This window comes from Pezoporus occidentalis, unplaced genomic scaffold, assembly GCF_034315485.1.
Source record: "Pezoporus occidentalis ecotype Australia unplaced genomic scaffold, CSIRO_AGI_Poc_V1 ctg21, whole genome shotgun sequence".
NCBI lineage: Eukaryota > Metazoa > Chordata > Aves > Psittaciformes > Psittacidae > Pezoporus > Pezoporus occidentalis.
Genome location: NW_026913964.1, coordinates 3531756 through 3550741, shown reverse-complemented (window position 1 = coordinate 3550741; position 18986 = coordinate 3531756). Strand labels below are relative to the sequence as shown.

General features: G+C 39.4%; 1 protein-coding gene across 25 annotated transcripts in view; it reads left to right on the top strand.

Annotated features, from left to right (window-relative positions):
- The window catches only part of GPHN (gephyrin), a 299961-nt gene extending 287772 nt beyond the window's left edge, over positions 1 to 12189 (top strand). For all 25 annotated transcript variants that reach the window (XM_062619268.1, XM_062619286.1, XM_062619282.1 and 22 more), the window contains 6 exons: positions 1740 to 1827; positions 3847 to 3920; positions 6541 to 6605; positions 7741 to 7844; positions 9016 to 9112; positions 11184 to 12189. In XM_062619268.1, coding sequence (XP_062475252.1) covers positions 1740 to 1827; positions 3847 to 3920; positions 6541 to 6605; positions 7741 to 7844; positions 9016 to 9112; positions 11184 to 11317 — 562 coding nt within the window. In that variant the 3' untranslated portion in view covers positions 11318 to 12189. The remainder of the gene's footprint in view (positions 1 to 1739; positions 1828 to 3846; positions 3921 to 6540; positions 6606 to 7740; positions 7845 to 9015; positions 9113 to 11183) is intronic.
- Positions 12190 to 18986: the final 6797 nt, after the last annotated feature.

Sequence of the window (18986 nt, the reverse complement as noted above, 5' to 3'; positions counted from 1 at the left end):
AATAAAGGTTGTGGAGGTGTACCACAGTACCTGAAACCACTGTTTCCTCTAAAACAATGATAGGGTATAATTTTATCTGATTGATTGTAGCCTGCTGTATGGCACCAGCAGTCTGCCCTTCTTTAGGACAGATTTGCTGTAGTTTGTTGCCTACCTCTTACAAAGAAATATGACCCTAAACAGCGGATGCAACCAAACACAAATAAAAAGTTTTTGAGAATAACCACGCTGTGATACCAAAGAAGATGCTGCATCAGTCACTGGACATGGTGGAGAAAGGGGCTTGAGTCTTTCTGCCTGTTAAGGCATGACCAGGTTAGAGGACATGTAAGGGCTCTCTGGTGAGGAGGTGAGAGGTGTGCAGAGTTGCATGCACTTGAGATGCCTATTCAGTGAGGGAGCAAAGTCTTTCTTGTGTGACATAAATTGTAGTGTGCACAGCACCACATAATGCTAGCTGCTGCTTTGATTTCAATAAACCATGGGCAAAGGCAGGATGCTCAGAAGAAAGGTTTTTTCTTTCTGAGACCTTTTGAAATGCACCGTTTCTGATAGTCTCTGAAAGGTCAACCAGGACTTGCGTAGTAGTTCTGATTTTCCTGTTCCCAGCTCAAACCCCAAAATAACTGCAGTGATTCTGTCTTTTATTGAAATCTAGCCAAAGCTCCCAAAGAGCAGCCCGTATGCCACCTGCAGCCTGCAAAGCCTTGATAACCAATAATGGTATTTTGTAATTGTAGTGTGGCATTTAACTGAAGTGCTGTATTCTAGGTGAATATACAATCGCTAGCATTCTAAGAAGAACAGCCTTCCATGAAAAACTTTGAAAATCACTGAAATGAAAACATACTGTTGAGGGAACGTTACATACAGTCATAGCAACTGGCCAGCTTCTGGTCAGTTCACAAATGTAAAAGTAGGTATTTAATAAGTTGAGGATTCTTTTGAATTCCTTTGGTCTTACATAAGCTGTATTATTAAGTTTCTGCACTAGTTCAGATCTGAAAAAAAACATACAAAAAAACAAACAAACAAAACCAAAATAGTTAAGACACCAAAGCTGAAATACATTCGGCTTCTATCCTTCATCTTTGCAGTTGCACTCTTTGTATGGAGGAATGTCACATCTCCCCCTACACTGTTTCTCGGGAAGTTAAATAGACATTTGAACAGGACAGATTGTGTTTTTTCAAGATGAAGTGGATGTACAGCTGGCTTTGCTGCAGAGCCCTCCGATGGAGAAGATAGACAAAGGATTTATTCCCACTTTTCATTAATGAAAGTTTGGAGTCTTACCCCTAGTTTTGCACACATCAAACAATCTAGACAAGTAGTACGGCAGCCTGCTTGGTGGCCAGTAATTTTCATGGGTCAAGTCCCTTCATATGGCCCTGTCAGTTCATCTAAGTCATAATTTATATTGCTACCTACTGTGCAAATTGCATACTTTTTGACACCTATGTTAGTGTTCTTCAGTCCCAGCTTAAAGTATCCTAATGTTCCTGTTGCAAAGCTTCTGTTGCAAAGGTGCCAAATGGTGTGGTGTTCACTTAATGAGACTGTATTGAGTAGCGCAGGGTGGAGTCTTAACAAAGGAAGGAGCTTATATTATCCAGGAGCTATATCTCTTTTTTAAAATACGTGTGTGTGTATACATCTGTGTGCACACAGACACTTGCTTACACTACAACTCATACTAGTTCTATGCCATTAATCCACTTGCCTGTTCTTTTCTGTAGCCCAGATGATTTACTGAATGCACTGAATGAGGGTATCAGCCGTGCTGATGTCATCATTACATCAGGAGGTGTATCTATGGGGGAAAAGGTATGCTAAATTTAAGTATAACTTCCTACAATATATGTAAGAATGTCAAGCCAGAGTCTATCATCAGAGCTTCTACCTTTGTATTAATGTTTAGTTAAAAAGGGCTCTTACTTTTTTTGGAACACTTAAAATTAAGAAAATAGTCTCCAGCACTATCCTCATTCCCTATGTTCTTATAACTGTACAACAGGGAAAATTCTAATTCTTGATTTGCAAATGTGTTTTTATTTCAGGAATAATTTATATAATTATGATGAGTAAGGTGTTTGGTTAATAGCACATGAAGGCAACAGACTTCTTTTTATTCTTAGAGCTGGTAAAAGTAGATGGAATAAAGCTACTTTGAAAGCACTTTGAAAAGCAACCTGAGTATATAAATAGCTTGTTCTTGCTCAGCAGATCTGTCTCCTGAATATGCCAAAGCTCTATCTGTTACAAAAATAGTTTTATCACATTTTGCACCTGATAGTCCTACAGAGGCAATACATATGAGACACAGTGAGCTGATATATTTGCCTTTTGAATCATTAACAGAATTGTTGATTGAGTTCCTGTTGATAATCCCTGTGCCAAAACCATCAGAGAAAATAGGGATACACAGATGCTGGTGGGGCGTAGATGATCCTGCAGGACATTTATTAATCATGACTCAAGGAAAACTCAGATTACTTTTTGATCCCAGGCTGAATCTGTGAGTTTGGCAGGTAAAAGAAACATCTCTCCTTTTATAATATCAGATACTAAGACAGTCATTTGGAGATGGCAGACATGAATGCTGTTTTTGTCACTTTTCTGAGTAGAAATCATGTTGTTGGATACATCATGAAAATGGCTAAGTAGTTCAACCAGTGTCAATTACTTTCAATCCCATTATTGTCCTCACTAGTCTTAGAAAAATAATCAAGGACAAGTGCTCCTCTTTAAATCGGGAACGCGGCAGCATAGTGCAGAGACAGGGACACTTGGAGGTGACCGGTCTGCTGGATGGTCTTGCAGGTGTTCATGCCTTCTGGCTAATTTCTCTCCAGTCTGAATTTGAGGCAACAGCATGCGGTCATAGACTGTATATTGCCCTGATGGTTACGCCTCCAATACTGAGCTTTCAGCAGTTTTAATGAAATAACTGTGAACATCCAGAAAGTAAATAGAAAGTAAAAAAATATTTAGAATTCATGCCTGGCTGAAAACAAGTTGCTGCTTTCTGAGTATTTGAACACACACTAAAAAGACACAGAAGAGAGAGAAAGATGGGAAAACTGCAAGGGAGCTTCAGATTTACTGCTACAATAATCTCTCTCCACAGATGACTGTTATGTCCCTTGTCTTTAATCTCACTAAACACAACAGACAGGATACTACATCTTGAAACACAGCAAGTTTCAAGAAAGGCTAAACAAGTAATTCAGTTTGGTTTAATAACTGGATCAATTGTATTTATGCAAAATCATTTAACTTTAACACACAAGCTACCCACAGTATTTTCCTTCTAAGGACTGTTAACCCCAGCCACTGTGAATTAGACTGTGTCCCCAAGAAATTGCAGTAATTACAGTATCCTGGAAAACTATGATTTCTACAGTACAGTATTGATTTCAGAAGTACTAGGAGATTTCTAAATCTACTGCTAGATAGCTTCCATGGCAAAAATTAAATAACTTGATGATTTTAAGTCTTAACTTTGAACCATACAGGTTTTTTTCCATCTTTGACATAGAGAATGTTTTAGTAGTAGGTATTTGTGGGGTCCTCTAAGATTCTGATGCTGCAGCTGATGTTTAAGTAAATGCATTACTGTGTCCTCGTGGAGTCAGGTTTGGCACCTAAACTGAGTCTGTTCTTCACTACATCTTTTTGAAAATACTTTTTTCAAATACTGGAAATTCCCCACTGGACTGTAGCACTTTCAGGATATGAAAAGTCTTTCATCTTCATTTGATATTAATTAATTGCTTTGAATGCTTGGATGATTTAAGCCACTTTGATGTTACTTAATTGGTTTTCTCTTTTGAATTTGAACAGGACTATCTTAAACAGGTGCTGGATATTGATCTTCATGCACAGATTCACTTTGGCAGAGTTTTTATGAAACCAGGGTAAGAAATCTTTCTACTTAGGCAGCATAGATGGGGTCTGTAGTGGGCCAAATATCCTGTAGAAGTGCTTCAGTACATTTCAGTTTTCCAAATATGCTACATATGATAAATATATATGGGAAAAGAAGCAAAATCAATCCTGTTCAGATTATTCAGCATCTTTGTGGGTGAAATTAAGTGGAACAGAGAGGTTACTTTTTATCACTAAAAGATATTTCTCTGATAAACTGTTGCAAATCAAGCTTGGCCACTGGGGGGAAAGCAGCATGCTGTAAATGTTGCCACAGTCTTCGCTGTGATCAGAGAGCTCAGATGTTGACATTGTTATGAAACAACTGGAAAACAAGGACATTTAGCTGCTGGTTTGCTTACCTGACATCTTACTTCACGTCAAAATTTACCTAAGTCATATCCTTACAAACAAGCAATTTCTTTAGAGAGGTGGAACGACAGCTGATTTACAGAGTTTTATCTAACATATTGAACATAGTAATTTTAAAGTAAACACAATCCTTTATGTGTTTAGTTTGCCTCAGAAAACTGTTTCAGCATTGCTTTCCTTTGCTGTAGCACTGCACATTAATGAGTCTGGAAGTCTGCTTTGTAGAGAAAATGAAAACATGTATGTAAAAGAGAGGGTTCCCTTTCACAGTACGGCAGCAGAAAGATGTCTACTGCTCTGCCTCACTAACAATGGAGTGCACTTTGTTTGCCAGCTGGGTTATTGGCACAGTCCAGTAGCACAAGGCCAAGTGCAGCTTCGAGGAATGATTCCCTCTAGCCTGTAACTGTTGCCAGGGAGCAGAACAGAAAGTGGTTTTTGCTGTGAAAACAGACAAAACTTTTACTGTCTCTGCATACAGCCCATGTGGGTTTGATGCTTCTGCTGTTATGACCAGCAGCTCCCTTACGTAAAGGGAACAAGTGAGCTGAAAGAGTCTCCCATGCTGGATGAAGGCATGGAAATTGTTCACTGCTTCTGTCTTACTGCTACAGCCAGTATGGGGAAGTCCCAAAACTGGGATCTGCTGCTGACAAGAATGCATAACCTGATTCAGAGAATTCAGAATATTAAATTCTGGTCTGGCTTACCTGAAAGCAGACGTAGTTCTTTCCTCTGGTGATCCCTCTGTAGACTTGTAGCAATAAAGTTTTAATAACTAGCCAGAAAAGCTTTAAGAAATTTATTTTCCCCAAGCATCCATTTTCATTTTGTTCTGTAAGAAAGTTATTTCTTGCTGCTACCAAAGCATTTGGTCATCTAATCTTATACTGAGAATGTAAGCACACTCATTTTCATTGGCTGTAGTGCACTAGCAAATGTTGTGTCTTAGTTTTTATTAATTCTGTCTTAAAAGGCCTTAGAGATTAATTGTGATTACTATATTGGGAAGAATTCACTTGACTAAGTTCCAAGACTGAAGTCAGAATTTGTTTTGTTGGCCTGTATTTTGATGCACTACCCTACTGCAGCAAGTTGCCTGGGATTTACCATTCTTCCACTTGATTTAAAAGTTGCTGAGATAATGAAAAGTTGAATCTTGCCTAGCAGCACTGCCAGGAGAAAATACTGGAAGACTTTACCTTTGCTGGTGTTGAACTCTGAGAATTCAGAGTTTTCAGTAAATATGAATTAGCTATTAGTTTTTTTGTACCTCAGTTTGTGTACTGGTGATAAGGTTTGGAGGTCTAGCACATAGTTCCCATTATGTTAGAGACACTTCAAAACAAAAACGTCCAACACCAACTTGCCTTGATAAAATAGGATATTGATTAGTCCTAGCAGGTACAAAACTAGGTAGTAATGATCAAAGTGTGGCAAATCTCCAGAACTGCTTCTGGTCCGCCACTATTGTCTGCTCTTAGTTCAAGATAAAGCCAAGAAACTCAGCCTAACTATTGTTCCTACAAAGTATCATTTCTAATGTTTAAAAGGATGCTATTAAAATAGGTATATAGAAAACATTTTTTCAGAAATGAGTACCTTTTCTTTGCCAGCCATTTTCTTGAGCCATCACATTTCTGTCCTATTTGTAATAGCCCTGATAACAAGTCACTAAATAACACTTGGGAGCAGCTCTGAAAGATGGAGAGAGCTCTTTACTGATAGACATAGGTCTTAACCTGACTGCAGCTCTGCCTGCTTATCTGAATGTGTTCATCTGCAGACTAGCTAGCATTTGCTGCTCTGAAATACTGCTCCATTGTCACTACTGCTGTAGGCACTGGAGTAAGGGAAATTAAAGTTACTATTATTACAAAGAATTTGGAGAGCCTTATATGAAAACGAATACAGCTCTGTAATGCATTTCAGTATTGCTTATTTGTTAATTGGTTTCTAGCATGAAGACAGGATTTAGATTTTTGATTACTAGTTCATCTGCTCTTGGCTGTTTCACAAGGAAAATCATCTACTTAAAACTTCATAGCTGAATACCAAGAAAAACTAATTGTTCTGTCATCGCAAAGAGAGGATTACACCCCCAATATGGAATAAGCAGCAGGTGCTAACGAACTGCTGAGAGAGATCCTGTTTTCTTTTCCAAATGTTTTAAATAATAATGTAATAATGTTCAAACCAAGTCTAGTGCAGGTATTAAATATCTTTCTTTTTTCATAGCCTGCCAACAACTTTTGCAACTCTGGATATTGATGGTGTAAGAAAAATAATCTTTGCACTCCCAGGTAAGATGTTTTGTGGATTACTTTTGTTGTCGTGCATATATGATGGATATGAGACAAAACAGTGACATTTCACAGCACCTGTGTCTGGTGCTGGCATCCCTAAGGAAGGTACCTGTGAGGTTTTCTGAGAAATTTCCAGAAGGGACAGACTTACAGAGGTATATTGAGGAGTTCTTTCTTGTTCCTGTCCTCAGGATTTGCCAGTGTACAGGCCTTACGCTTTCTTCCATCCAACAATTTCCTTGGGTTTTGGAAGTGGTACTGTGCAGGGGTGCTTTTTTCCCACAGCTCCCTCTGCCTTCACAGTAAATAGTCTCTGTGTGCAAGTCAGTGCATCCACTCTGACATATTGAAAACGGAAACAAAAGCGAGGGAGTGCCAAGGAACATGTCACAGAATTCTTTTATTCAATCGTGACCGTTCGTGACCCCAACCAAAAGAGGGCAGCATCACTTGGTGCTGCTATTCCTTGGAAATCGCCACTCAGAATAAACATTTCCTTGGGGAAATGGCTACAAATCTCTGTCCTCTAAATCAGGAAGAATTTGTTTTATTCCTCTTGCTCTGGATTTGCCTGGATTTCTGACTACACAAGGAATCCTGCTCTTGATAAGCTGGTGGTTTTCAGATGCATTATAGTGCTCTTTCTCTCTCTTATTTTAGTTGCTGCAGTACATTTTCTTCCAGGGGACAGCTCAATGGATCATCTGTCTGATCATAGTATTTATTTTAGAACTGTCACCTAGGGAAGTGCAGATGCATGAATCAAGTTTTGTTTGACAGATGTTGGTCATACACGTCTCTTATAAGCCAATAGAAAATGTATAAATCAGTAGAATTCTCAGAATTTGTATGAAAGCATTTTGCCACTCTGTTAGAGAATTAAAAGTTATTTTTCCATAAGTCTTGAAAACCTTAATCATGAATCAAGAGCCCTATCTGCTAGGACCTATCCATGTATGCAATAGGCCCCATATGCCGGTCCAGTCTTGAATGGAATGTTTCCTGTACATAGCATGAAGAGCTCTTTAGAGTCCTTTAGAAGTGCAATTGCTATAAAAAACATTAGATCACTTCCAGCATTTCACAGAGTAAATCAAGAGCGAGTCACCACCAACTATTCTTTGTCCTACAGGCAACCCTGTCTCAGCTGTTGTCACCTGTAATCTCTTTGTTGTGCCCGCACTGAGGAAAATGCAGGGTATCCTGGATCCTCGGCCCACCATTATCAAAGCCAGGGTAAGAAGCTTGTCTTCTATTTAAAAATCTCTTAAGATGTTGAAGCACAGTTCTTCAGGCTCTGCAAGGCTGTCTTGTTTGTGGAGTCTGACCCCTACACTAATTCTGGCAAGTTGAAGGAAGTTCACACAAAACAGAGACACGTTCTCAATCTCTGTGTCCCAAATATTCAGTCCCAAAATTTCTAAGAGTCAGATGACCATTTAATAGAGCAAGATACACAGGTGCAGCGGCAGTCGTTTGTCAGTCAGGCAGAAAGGACACTTTTCCTGGGTAAAAAAAAAATAAAAATAAATGGTTTTAACCTGTGGTAAAAAATGCAGAGTAATCTGGGAATACCTGAAGAGGTGGATAGTTCTGTACTAGCAATGGAAAATACAGCTTTAAAGCTTTCTGTTCTTAAGTTGTTCATACAAGTAGCCCGCATGAGTCCCTACTCCACACACACCCCCAAGCAATACAAGTCCCTTAAACTACTCATTTCATTTTTAGAGGAAATCATGGGCATTGCAACTCTGTTTAATGTAGATGCAAGGTATATTGTTATAATGCATGATTCTTCTATTTTTGATTAAAATAAAATACCAAGGGACACATTACTTTTTCTAGTTTTCCTAGTGTTCGTGGCTATGCAGTTTACTCTTGCTGCTTATCCCGTGTCTCTTGCACACTTCCTCAGGCATCCAGATTTTTCCTTGTCTTACAGCTAAAATATTCTGAAACAGAGAGCAATTTGTAGTGACTCTCACTTTTGCGTGTATTTTCCAATGTGTTCCATTAAATTCCATTGTGAGCCATCCCTTGTATGTCTTTTCATTTCAAAAATGGCCATTTCCCTTTTGTCAGAGCTAGCAGGATTTTGAATGCAAATAACATTTTTATCTTTATCAGTGTAATGCAGAGACAAGAAATGAAAAAGCTTTTTTTCCAGAGAAGTACTGTTTTTAAACTCCCAGTAAAGGAGCAATATTACAATATCACAGTTGTATTTTCCTTAAATACTGCAGTCTCTGCTTTCAACAGCTTTTGATCTTGCACTAGACACCATCTGACCTCAAAATGCAAGTCTTTAAGGAAAGACTTTAATTGTTTTAAGGAAAAACAATTGAGCAGATGATTCTGTTATCTTAGTGCAGTCTGAATGTGACATTTTCATCCTTTTATTCTACAGTTATCATGTGATGTAAAATTGGACCCCCGCCCAGAATATCATCGGTGCATACTGACTTGGCATCACCAAGAACCTCTACCTTGGGCACAGAGTACAGGTTAGTGCCCCATCGCACAGACTGGCAGACACACTCACAGAGGTCCTTGCCTTCCTACGTACATGTCTAAAAACAGCCAAGCGTGTGCACACATTTTTTCATATAACCTTCTTTATTCAGGCTGATTTGCTGGCACACTTCTGCACATCCATACATGTTCAAAAAACGGGTAGATGAGGTCCTTAATAACATGGTTTAGTGGTGGACTTGGCAGTCCTTGGGCACGGTTGGACTTGATCTTGAGGGTCTTTTCCAACCTAGCTGATTCTACGATTCTGTGATCCTATGTACATTATTATAAAATACAGTCATGATAAGACTTACCAAGTTAACCATTAAAACTTCCTTTATCTGAATAACCTGCCTTTATACACACACCACACCTGTATGCTTGCTATGCGCATACGTTTCTTTTCATAAACATCCACCCATGCTACTTGCACTCACAGATGCATTTGCTTACTCATGCTCTTGTGCATGTGCTAATGAAACACAAGTTGAAGCCTAGGTAGGAATAATACAGATAAAAGTGTGATTCTAGCTGAACTGGAAAAGTAGAAGAGATACCAGAGGTTGTGTATGTTCTTTTAAAGCAGACCAAGGCTTTTCTTAGTCATGTTTGCCCCCTAGGGATACTCAGCTGCAGTGAAGGTAAATACTATATTTGAATACTTTATTAGCTGTATAGCCCTGGAAGACTGACTGCCAGTTGCTCAAGAGACTGAGGTCCTTAAACAACTAATTGCCTTTTTGCTGCATCCAAATTGTTCAATACAAAGCACTCTATACAATTCTTCACAGGGTAAACATTAGCTGAAATGACTCTTACTGTTTATTCAGAGGAAGTTCTTACCGTTGACTCCCAAGATCACACAGCCTCTGACATATTTCCAGGTTTAAGTCAAGGTATTACTTACATCTATAACGCTGTATTTGGTTTAACTCTTGTTTTATTGTGCACCACTTCTTTCCTTACACAAACAGATTGTCTGGAATGATTTCTCTATCAGTCTGCAGGTTTAAAACCCAAGAAACTAAAGAACACAACTTTTTATTGCTTTTTTGTTGTTTTTTGTTTTGTTTTTTTTTTTTGTCAGTACTACCAATATGATACTGTTTTTCTTCAGAGAATGTTGTGAAGCTCAGTGTCCCAGAGAAACTTAACTCTTTTGAGGTGGTGTATGTTATGGATTTACTCAGCTGGCCACCTATGGTCCAACCCTAGGATTGCCCTGAAAAGTGTGAAGTCAAAGTGAAGGTTTCCAGTTCCTATCTTGTTAGTTCTCAGGTTACAGCTAGAGCTGGGTGCCTCTGGAGAGGGAACTCTACCCCAGATCATGCCCTCCAGTTATACCCATACCACATGGCACCTGATCCCCAAGTGCAATCACTTAACTCTGGTTGGTCATCTCTTGATTTCTGATTGGTTTTCTTTGTCACCAGGCCTTCTTCTGAAGTTACCTCGTTCTCTTGGAGCTGTTTCCTTGGTCCTTATTGTCTTCATTCTGCTCACACCTGCCAGATTCAGCTAGTTCTGTGTCAGCAACATTAGTCTTATCAAAAGTTTTCTCCATCGGCACTTGTGGCTTCAGCTATTTCAGCTATTAGTGCTAAGCTAGTAATTCTAATGAGACTATCCAGATAGAATAAATTTATTCTATATACTCTATAACAGTGTATTAAGAACATTCTAGAGTGTGTTGATTTGTCTTTCTACAATCATATTAGGTATACAAATTGAGAAATAAAGTAATTTTGATAGGATTAGAAATTCCAACAGAAAAGCAATTTCCTATGACAAGATATAAGGTATAGCTAATGTGGAAGGTTAGATAGGAAAGCAGTCAGCACTGGGAATGAAGGTTTTGAGAGCCAAGGCGAAGAGAGGGTGACTAATTTTCTGCAGAGTTCTGTGTTTCCATCCACCTTGTAACAGTGAGAGCCCAGCTCTACGAATAAGTTAGCACCATGAACATCTTCATAAGAATAGCTGTTGTTTTTCACGTGGTTTGTTGCAGCATTTGAAAATAGTGGAAAACTTAACTGAAATTCTTCTCTCATTCTCCTATAGGGAATCAGATGAGCAGTCGTCTGATGAGTATGCGCAGTGCCAATGGACTGTTGATGCTACCTCCAAAGACAGAGCAGTATGTGGAACTTCACAAGGGGGAGGTGGTGGATGTCATGGTCATTGGAAGGCTATGATGCCACCAGCAAGAGCGAAGCTTTGATGCATGTCCACATATCATTGACTGTATCCTGTAATATGCAACGGCACAGCTAGTTTTTCTGATTTGGATAAAAGTTGATCAGTATAGTCAACATCTTGAATTATATTTCAAATGGAATTTAAATAAATACCTTTTAAAAAAAAACTTTAAAACAAATCTTAACAAAGAAATTTATTCTGATTATATCAAAGCAACTTTTTCCTTTCCTTGCAATTGCTTTGTGTGTTCAATGCTAGTTCTAATAGCGGTAGCTTTTAGTAGACAGCAGTAGGTGCCTGCAGAACTTGTGTTTTTTCTCATCTTTAAGATACAACTACTTACGCTCTTAAAACAAGGCTGTCTGCTTATTTATACTAGCGTAGACAACACTTGGATTTCCCTTATTAGTATGCTTCATAACTGCTTCACAGAGAGCTTCTGCTTGTTCTTTATCTTGTATCTCGTGTTGATGTGCACAGTGCCAAAAGCGGAGTGGCTGCACTGGGAACCCAGTGAGGCCCCGAGGTTTTCTCACCTTGCTGCGCATTCAGGGATCTCTCTTGTCCCGGCAGCCACCCAGCTCCGTACTCTTGGGCAGTAACTGGATACCTTTTATTTCAACAAACAAAAAAATTGCTTCCTTAAGTGCTGACAGCCTTTTTAACCAATACATTTAAAAATGTACAGAACTGAAAACTAAAAAAAATCAAAGACTGATCTTGTACAGATATTAGTGTTACCAGCATTCGTGTGGAAATTAAATGAGCAAAGAAATAAAACCAATGTTAAACAACTCTGTACCATAACATTTTCTGTAATGATATTGAAACTTAAATGAATAAAAAAATCCTCAATCATTATTTAAAATTTCACCTGTTTAGCCTTGTTGTTTGAACCAAGAAAATAGTGGTTTGAGAGGGTATTTGGGGTGGGGAAGAGGACAGGAAAGGAAATAGTATGTGGAACCTAGGGCTCATCCCTCATGTACACTCAGTATCATGAGTGAGCTGAAAATACAGAGTAAGTGCTCTCACCTCCCAAAGGACAAAATGGAAGCAGTGTTTGGGGGGGATTACAGCTGGACTAGTCAAAGCTGGAGATTACTTTTTTCCCCACCTGAATTGCACAGCAGTTGCAAACAGCCCTTGTGCTGCACGGTGTGCAATTTGGTAGAGCATTCATTCTTGTTATTATTTCCATGAGATGCTGGGACTTTTCAGCCCTCTCCAGATTATGTGTTTTGGTAATTTCACATTTCATCTGGGATTAAGACCCTATCAGTTCCCTACAACACCTTGCTTCTTGGAGTTCAGGGGTAAAATGCTATCCCATCAACTCCACTCATGGAGCCAGACATTTGTCTGTAGTAGTTTATATTTTTTTGAAAACTTATTCAGGGAGGACACAGAAAACTGGGTTTGAACCCTGACTGCTACAGTGGAGCAGAGCTGTAGTTCTGTGGTGATCGCAGAGGCCATCCCTGTGGCTGGTTTTAAAATCAAACTCTTTGCTGTGGAACAGCCTGATTACTCCCTGCATAGGCCATTGCAAAGGCAGAAGGCAGGTGGTGGGCATACACCATGTTCAGATATATTCCAGGGACTGATCGTTCAGAAAAATAGTAACAGAACTTGCTGACCTTATTTCTGTGTTCCTGGAGTACATGTCCACGTTTGTGATCTCTCTGTGCAGCAGCAGGACGTTATCAAGTTAAATTCATGGATGCCTGTGTTGACTGTACCAATACTGGAAACCACCGAAGAAGGAAGAGAGAGAAGAGTTAACTTACCTCATAAATAATGTAGAACACTGCCTATTATAATCCAAAGGGTTATTACATAGAAGTTATTACAGGCAGCATATGTAATGAGAATCTAAAATGTATAAAGGACACCAGTAACCGCCACCTGAGGGAGATTGTGTATGCAATTGGAAATGCTAGACAAAGATAAAAGAGAAATGTGAGGAAACTCAGCCAGAAATACCTTGGGTCTGGTTTACATTAAAACCATTACACAAACAAATGTTTCTCAGAAGAGTTGGCACAATGCTGTGTGTAACACTGGGCTGCATTTAAACTGTATCTCAAACAGTATCTTGGCATCGTAACACTTCATTACCATTGTAACAAATAAAATATCTAGAGGTTAATCAAGGTTTTTTTTTCCAAATCAGAGACAGCATAAACTGCTTTAGCTACCCTATCTGTTTTGTAATGGCCTTTGAGCAGTGTTCAACTTTTTATGCAGGAAAATAAACTTTGCATTTTCCTAGAGAGGAACAGAGCCCAGTCTTGATTAACACTGAAAGCCGTAGCATATATCAGAGAGGTAACTCTGGGAGAAGTGTAATAATTCATTTTACAACTAGGTCTCAATTATCAAGCCTAAAATCTGAAGAATCTGCCTTGGTTGTTGTAATATAAATGGATATAATTGTGATACAGATAGATAGATTCAGATTACTTTTTAACAGTCCCAATTTATGGTTTCAGGGAAGGTTGGAAGCTTCTAAAAAAAAAAAAATCAAGGACAAAGGGCTCTTCAAGTATGTGGTTATTTTGGTTCAAGGCTTGAGACTTGCTAATGGAAACATTTTAAAGAATATTTTCACTATTTTTACTTCTCTAGAAAAGGCTTTAGCACAATCAGAATAGTAAATTAGTTAACAAGAAGCAATACCAGCAGTCAGTAAAGATAAGGTGAGTATTCCAACATTTGTAGTTTTCTTCTTTTTACATCATTTTCTTCATGTGTATACGTGGGGATGATCATGTTTAGAAACATACACACTGGGGCTTCTGACTCTCATTCATCCAGCTGGGATAATCTTACAGTGACCTACAAAACCCTGCAGCAGCTTTTGTATCCTGGCTACCTGGTACCAAAACCTTGATTGTGCCCCTGGATGTGAAAAATGGCACAAAACTCGGCTGTATTCAATCAGTAAATACGATAGACTGGCCTCTTCCAAATACTAATTTTAAGACTTTAATTACAACAGTAATTCTATCTTGATGTTAAAATATGCTAAATCTGTAGGTAGTTATTACAGATCTGTATGACTTCAGAGATAGCTAATTAACATGGAATCTTTAGCCTTTGTGATTCTTGAGCTGAAGGGTTGCACTTGAAACATATTACAACATGGATGCTGCTTAAGGACAATATGGAACTGAAATCGCCCTGCAGGTTCTGTCTTTGACCTCCCCAGCTTGCCACTCTACACCAAGTGCTAAAGGTAGTCTTTCACATGTCTCAGTCCAGAAGATGTGCTGCTTGCCTCATGCCCAGTAAAGATGGTATTCAGGTCACTGGCAGTCTGCACATACCTGCACTGACCACGAGCACCAGGTGTTGTACCTGGATCTACCTTTTCCTTCCAGTTGCCTTGTTTCAAAGTCTTGTCAGTGGTGGAATGGCATAGCTCAGTCTCATTACCTTTGTGTGGCAGCAGCACTCAAAGCCTGCTTCAAGTCATGCTCAGGAAAGCTCTTCAGACTGACACCTCTGCCAGCACTTGCAGGGCAGGAACTCTGTCTGGGAGTTGACACTTTATGGTGGGACTTGTCATTTTGGAATGCAGATGCCAGGCTAAGATGATCCAGCACTTCCTATGGCTCTCTATTAATGTTCTAATAGTCAACTTCTCAAAACTAGTAGCATCACCTGAACTGTTCATGAGGTTTTGTGTTAGATAAGAAAAATATGCATTAAATCAAAAGAAGCTTACCGCAGCTTTGTTTTCTTACATCATAACATGAGATGTTTCCAGGTACCAGTATTTGGCAAAGAAAGGATAAGCAAAGTAAGAGTGAGATAGCAAAAAGACATTAAGTACTGATTAATGCAGAAGACGCAACTCAAGAAGTGCATGTTCGCTGGCCATCAGGCTCAATAGTTGTTTTTAGGACAGAGACTCCTTCTTGGGTACATTTATTTGGTATATTTGAATATAGCTCTGTACTTCCCCTGAGGAACTAAGTGTGAGAGTGGGAGAGCATCAGATGAGGCATCAGAGCTCAATTCAGGCTATCAGGCAGTAGATTGGACTGACCAGTAATGATCCTTACACTCTTACCCAACAGGAAACTAAAAGAGGGAAGAGGGTAGATGTTCAAATGCTCAGGCACAAAATTGGCCAACAATTTGATTTTGCCTTAGCTGGAAAATTGAAACTAGTTTTTAGTATCAGGAAAAAAGACTGAAAATTGGCTGTCATTTATGCTGACACTTTCACATTTCTAATAGACTTTTCCACAATAAATTCAGGAATATATTTCCAGATTTCCAGACTTTTTTTTTTTTTTGGTGAGGTTATTTTATTAATTTCAAAAAATTCCAGGTAATAAACTCTTTGCTTAAATGCTTCATATCTATGGTAGTCTCCTTCCTAAAGCTAAACTCAGCTGATGCTACTCCCATGAAAACAAACTGAAATTTAGCACTTCAGGTTAAACAGAGAAGGGCATTTATGTATGTAGTCGAAGAAAGCAGAGACATTTCTAGAAGGGGACAAGGTGGTCAAAGTTACAGCTACTGATGAAAACAAAGGATTTTCAGTGCGGAGAATAACTGCAGCAGCCGATGATTGCTAAAGCAGCAATCTGTAGAATACAGACAAGATACAGTTTTCCATAGTAGTATTTGGTCAGTAAGTTGCAATTAGGGCCCTTAACCTCACGATGAAGAGCATAATCTCTATAACTCCTGAAGAGTCTGGCAACACCTTCACCTGCCTAAAGCCAGCCAGCCTCAGAAGACAAAACACGCCATTGGCACCCCTTCAAGCACGATCCTGTCAGCAGCTGTATGTGTAACATAATTGCTATTATTTACTCAGAGTAAAAAAATCCTCATTGTTCCTACTGTTTCCTTTTAGTCACTTTTTTTATGTTTGGTTTTTTTTCCAAAGTTGACTTTTGTTTGATAGCAAGTATAACCCAGCCTCCACTCGGAAAGGTGAGTGCCATGCTGGCTTTAAAGACAGCACTGAAATGCAGAAACTTCTTGGCTGATTCATGGGGAGGAAAAGCCTGTGCATTTTGCAAATGTTGCAACCTCATGATCTAGTTTCTGGAAGGGCTTAGTGACTCATGTTCAGCATTAGATTAAGACTTGCAACCATGCCATGTTGCACACAGGCTGACAAAGCTCTTGGAATATAAAGCCTTCAAGAAGGCAATGCACAGATGCATGGTAGCTCTCTAGTTGTTGGACTGGTCTGCCAGGGATTACTTGCTCCATCCCAGCATTGTACAGCGACATCCAGCATGCTCAGTCCCTATGCAAGGACTTCTGCATTTGCATGAACCCAATTTGGGTTTAAAAATACAGGCAGCCACCTTAATTTTTGCAGTTAATTCACAACAAAACCAAAACCTGACTGTACACCAGTAACTCCACAGATAATCTCAACATAGCAGAGAAAGCAAATGTATTGGCACGATCTTGATAACCAGAGATTTAAAAGTAGAAGTAACTTCAAGAAAAATATGAAAGAAGATAGAAGTTAAATTTGTGTCTGTGCAAAAACCACCTTAGAAACAGCAGCACGCAAAATCTCAAAACTTTGATGTAATCCTTTTGGAGGTATGGAACACTGCCAGATGGAGAGCCATACCCAGATGCATTTGCTTCCATTAGAAAAAACTAAGTCATATTGCAATACTAACATGTTACCAGCCACTGGCACAAAAAAGCTGTCCCATTGGACTGACTAGGAAGCATGCAAAGTAGATTCTGTGGGGACCTGACATTCTCCTCATGTGTATTTTACTGTGGACCAAGATGGTTTGAAAGGATTCCATTACCAAACAGAAATCAGAACAATCAGTAGGACAAATGAGAGTTAGCACATCAAGGATGAAAAGCTTTTCAAAAGCAACACATTATTACCTGTCAAGAGCATTTCCTAACTAATTCAGATGTTTTTCTGTTGTGGCAAAGTCACCAGTGACTTCATCATTTTGAAATGCTGTGCTGATTGGACCACTAAGGAGGACCTAATTCTGCAACAACATATAGACCAGACACTGGGCCAGGAGAGGTCAACCCAGATGTTTGCAGATGCAACTTCCTATGCTGGCGATGGCTGGTACCAGCAGGAGAAGGCAGCTTCTGTGGGTCTACTCCAAAAACTGCTGAGGAGACAACAAACTTCCCTGCACTGTGCAGCCTTTGTGCTTTTAGATACATTTCTTTTACAAAAATCTCCCCCTTGCAAAGAAGTAGCCAATAGTTCACATCTCAGACACAGTATAAATGCATGATAAGTAGATAATGATCCATCTTCCAAATAGTCCCCCAGCGTTCATGGCAAGAATTCCCACATTTTCAGTCTGAAGCAGTATCTATCTCCTCTGTTTTGTCCTGAATCAGCCACCTCCTGGTTTTGTTTGATGCCACTTAGCTTTCGTGTTGAGGCAAAGAGGAGTCATCCTCACTGTACCACCCACAGATGGCAGTCATCAAAATTAAGTCTTTCATTTATGTAGTCTGCCCTTTGTGGTCATGTTCTGTCTCCGACAGTCCATAAATTGGATTATGCTTGTGTTTCTCTTTGCACCCTCCTCAATTTTACTATATTCTGTCTGAGACAAGGAGACCAGAACTCCACACACATTAAAAGGCATCCCTATCATCCTATGTACCCACATAACAATGACTTCTCTTTGTTCTCTGTTCCTAATAGTTAATTTTTGTTCTTCTGTGCTTCTGACTGATGTGGTTTTAAGGACATTAAAATACAGATAACCTTAAAGTCTCATTCTTAATTGGTAGCAATCAACCTAAGAACATAATTATAATGACACTTCCAGAAACATTTTTTCTCATAGGCATAATTTTACTTTTATCTGTGTTGAATTTCCTCAGCTGTTTTAAGTCACTTCCACTAATTTTGAGCAATCCATCTGAAGTTCTTCTTCCTGATAAATGGGTGTCTTCCTTTATTTTAGCTACCTGTAGTTTAATCTGTTAATAGACTGCATTGATTACCTCAGCTGAGCATCCGTTCTATACTGTGTGAAAAGACCTTGGGTGGCTTGACAGCTATGCTATAAAATTGATACTTCACCTTATTATGTCTTATTCCTCACCTTTTCTTGTGGTTTATTGCCAGTTGGATTGCCCACTGATGCTGCCAGCCTCTTCAGCTATGCTTTAGTTTTAGCATGCTGTTGCGTTACTGCCAGGTGACCTAATAATTCCCACCTAAGGCAAGAACACCCTTATGCATACGTGGAGAAGCTGCAGTGAAAAAAAAATTGGTTTCATGTTTTCCTATAGCTTTCTTGTATTTGAATGAGGTTGCTGGAACAAGCATGTTCATGGTGAACACTGGTGGTCAGTCTCTTGGGATGTGGTTCTGCAGTGCCCCATGGCAGGTGCGTGTGCCGCACTCAAGGGAATTAGCTCACAGGAATGTGTAGGTGAGAGAACTGGAGCCAATGCTGATTATAGCTGGTTGTTTGGGGAGTGCTATGCCTTTCTGCAAACACGGTCTGTCAGGGCTTTGGTGTCAGTGCCAGGTAGCTGTTCATTACTAAAGGTATTGGATAATGAAAATGAAAATGGCCTGAGAGCTACTTATCTGCCAGTCTTTCAGGAGAGGAGAGGTACACACACAGATGCAATGGTGCTTGAACCCATCTAAACAAAAGA